The sequence below is a fragment of the Strix aluco genome, chromosome 9, assembly GCF_031877795.1.
Source record: "Strix aluco isolate bStrAlu1 chromosome 9, bStrAlu1.hap1, whole genome shotgun sequence".
NCBI lineage: Eukaryota > Metazoa > Chordata > Aves > Strigiformes > Strigidae > Strix > Strix aluco.
The window spans coordinates 11,344,472-11,347,984 of record NC_133939.1 but is presented as its reverse complement, the minus strand read 5'-3'; the positions used below and the strand labels follow the sequence as shown (position 1 = coordinate 11,347,984).

The 3,513-nt window shown below is 48.8% G+C and overlaps 1 protein-coding gene across 1 annotated transcript in view; it reads left to right on the top strand.

The window, feature by feature from the left end:
• The first annotated feature begins 450 nt into the window (after positions 1–450).
• Positions 451–3,513, top strand: part of FARSB (phenylalanyl-tRNA synthetase subunit beta) — a 41,103-nt gene continuing 38,040 nt past the window's right edge. The window contains exons 1-3 of the mRNA XM_074833687.1: positions 451–528; positions 1,775–1,830; positions 3,003–3,157. Coding sequence (XP_074689788.1) covers positions 471–528; positions 1,775–1,830; positions 3,003–3,157 — 269 coding nt within the window. The 5' untranslated portion in view covers positions 451–470. The remainder of the gene's footprint in view (positions 529–1,774; positions 1,831–3,002; positions 3,158–3,513) is intronic.

The following is a 3,513-nucleotide window of genomic DNA, read 5'->3' as shown; positions in this document are numbered from 1 at the left end:
AAAAAACACACCCTGAAACTTGCAAAAGCGCTGTCCCGGCTGCACCCATCTCCCCCTCGGGACAGCGTTAACGACGCAGCTCGCTGTCCAGCGCGGGCCGCTCCCGCCGCGCCGGGCCGGCCAGGCGGCTCCTCACGCCGCTCGCACCGGCCGCCTCGCGTCGACGGACGCCGCTAAGCGGGCGCGGGGGCTCCCGGCCAACGGGCTGATGTCACCGCCGTAGCTGCCCGCCGCGCTGCCGGTGCTCGGCGCGCTGCCCGCCTCCGCCCTGGGCGCAGCAGACAGGCGCGACCCGCTCCACGGGCGCCCGGCCGGGCTACCTCCGCACCGTCGCGCCGGCGAGCGAGAGGAGCGGCGGCCGCGAGCCGGTAGAAGAGCGGGCGGCCGTCAGGCGGCGCGGCGGGAGGCGCGGCGCGGCGGGGGCCTGGCAGGCGGGCGCGCAGGCGCGGCGCGGCGAGCCGGGTGCCGCCATGCCGACTGTCAGCGTGAAGCGGGACCTGCTCTTCCAGGCGCTGGGCAGGACCTACAGTGAGTGGCGCGGGCGGCCCGGGGCCGCGGATCGCCTCGCCTCACGCCGCCTCCCGGGTGGCTGGCCGGCCGGCCGGGGCGGTCCGTGCCCGCGCCCCGCGGGGTGTCGGGCGGCTGAGGCGGCGTGGTGCAGCCGCCCGCGGCGTCTCCGGGCTGAAGTGTCCCGGGGATCCTCCGGTTGTGCTTCAGGAGGCGCCCGCGGCCCTGCCGGGTGGCCCCCTCCGGTCACCGCGGCCGTCAGCTGCGATCAGCCGCGGCTCCTTCCGCCGGCTGCCCGCCCCGGCCCGGGCAAGCCCCTGAGGGGCGGCGGCGATGGGGCAGCCCAGCGGCCCACTGGCAGCACCCCTTCGCTCGTTGCTTATCCCGTGTCCACGGAGCTGAACTTACCCTCGGGGGAAGCCCGGGCTTCAGCCCAGCGGTGGTGCGGGTATCAGGGCTCCCCCCAGCTGTCTGCTCTTCAGAAGCCCACGGCATGCCAGACAAAGCCACGTGTTCGCCCTGGACCCTTCAGCCTTTTGCCCAGATACATGTTGTTTGAGTCCAAATCACTCAGGGAATCAGAACCATGGATTTGCAAATGATGGTTTCTAGTTGAAGTTTCAGTGTCTGTTTTAGGAACTGGTTAAATCAAAGAGAGGGAAGAGGTGTGAACGGGCAAAGCAAACAATACTGCCTTTTCATTCAGTCCTTCTTCACCGGCTCTTTAGAAATGTCACTTAAGAAGGCTTTATTTGGCTGAAAGCATGTTTAGGGACACGCAGCAGTTTGTCTAGCCCTCACTGGAGTTGGTAGGCTCTTGTGACATGGGTACAAATCCCTATTTTGAGATCAGGGTTGTGTTACTCACATGTTATAACACAGTTGATGCAACTTCTGTGTGACAAGCTGACTGATTAAAAAAGTAGCTGTTGGCAGAAGCTGTCCAATTTCTCCCTCCTGTTTTCACTACCTGTTCAGGCCAGAGTTATTCTGACAAACTTGACTGAGGAGCTGGTAGTGAAGCTAGGCTCCGAGGCTCAGAAGCCCTTGCTGTGACTGTAAGAAAAACACGTCAATCGACACAGTATGTGCTGAAGAAACTACTACTTGGATGCAAATATAAGCAAAATTCTTTAAATTACTTTTACCCTTTTTTTCAAAATAGCATTTGTTACCTTGTTTGAAAACATCTAAAACAAACACAAAAAAATTACTTTAAAAGCCTGAGGTCTGCTTATTAACCAAAATTCACCTTCTTTCTTCACAGCTGATGAAGAATTTAATGAGCTTTGCTTTGAGTTTGGTTTGGAGCTTGATGAAATTGTAAGTAACGTTTTTGTATGTTAATTTTTCAGTAGATGTAGTGTACTAACATCATCTGTATTTGGTAGGAGTTTGTACTCAATTACTTCCAGCATATTCCCTGGTACAGTGTTGGCCATTGCCCTCTAGCTTGTACCAAGAAAATGCCTAGGCAAGGTCTGGAGGATACCATGCCCCAGGTATCCTCGAAAAGCAATGCGGACAAGACTTGCGGGTCCCCTTGACCTATACAGTCTTTCAGCAGTATTGCAGCAGGCTTTTCATCCTGAAACATCCTCGTACATCTCCATACCATGGCAGAATATGTAACACATACCTTTAGGTTCTTGTTATAAAATAAGACTGTATTAACAGAGGTGTTTTGAATCTGAAAAAAAACCAAAATGGACATACATTTTGACATCTTGGAAGCAAGAGATGCCAGGATGGCACACTGCTGTACTTCGTGGAGGTTGGCAGTCTGTGCCACTTGGTCTTCAGCCTCTGGCCTCATTTTATGTAGCAGCATAAATATGGCCACAGACCATGTATTGAGCATATTTTACAAGATATGTTTGGCTTTGGTTTATATGCATTCTTCTGTGCAATATCCACAAAAAATGTATTTGTCCTGGACATTGTTACCTAAGTTGTAACTAATTTATATTTAAAGTTTTGATTTAGATTCTATACTTGTGAAAATTTGCTAATGCTGTTAACTGTATCTGTGTAAATCTCATTCAAGTAGAGAATGGTTTTGCTTTTTAATTTGAATTAATTGATCTTTTAATGATGTTTATCAAAAGATATCTGAACAGTGTATGTTATGCTTTGTTTCAAAATAGTCTTGATACGACAAAATCATTTGCTGACCTATTGCCAAAAATAAGGTCTTGGTTCTCTACTGGGATCTGCTAGCCTGGAGACTGTTGCTTCTGTAATCTCTTTTTTTAAAATTCGTATCCTAATAGTGGTTTGGGTTTTTTTGTATCCTGCATTACTATCTCTGAATCTGAGAAAGACATATTTTATGTCATTTCTGGTATTTGGTGTGTCCATTTGCTGTGTAAATCCAAATTACATCATTAAACTTGTAATTAATACAATTTTTTCCTATTATATTATCTTACTATCATAGTCCTGTCAGTGTTAAGATATTTCTGGTTAAAAACCACATTTTTCCTTAATTTCAGACATCTGAGAAAGACATTATAAGTAAAGAAAAAGGTGAAGAAAAGGCGAAGGGTGCATCTGATACCGTTCTCTATAAAATTGATGTTCCTGCCAACCGTTATGATCTTCTTTGCCTTGAAGGGTTGGTCCGAGGACTGCAGGTCTTTAAAGAAAGGTAATGCAGAGTTGTGACATTTTTGTGTGGTTTGTTATTTGTTTACATAGGAGTCCATTTCTGGTCAATAAACAAACGTGCCACTTGCTTGGATTTCGCGTATGATCTCATGTAGATCAGATTTGTCAGATGTTCTTCTGGAGAGGATCTATTGTATATTTCTAAAAGACTAGACTAGAATGTTACTGGGTTTTGGATCTGTTCTAAAAATTTTTCAATTGCTGTTTCGTTGGAGACTTATCCTCCGTAAGGAACTCCTGCAGAGTTCCTTGTGATCCTCTGTAATAAATACCAAAACAAATAATTTATTTCACTTTTCTGCTGTGACTTTGTCTTCTTGAATCCTTCCTTTCTAG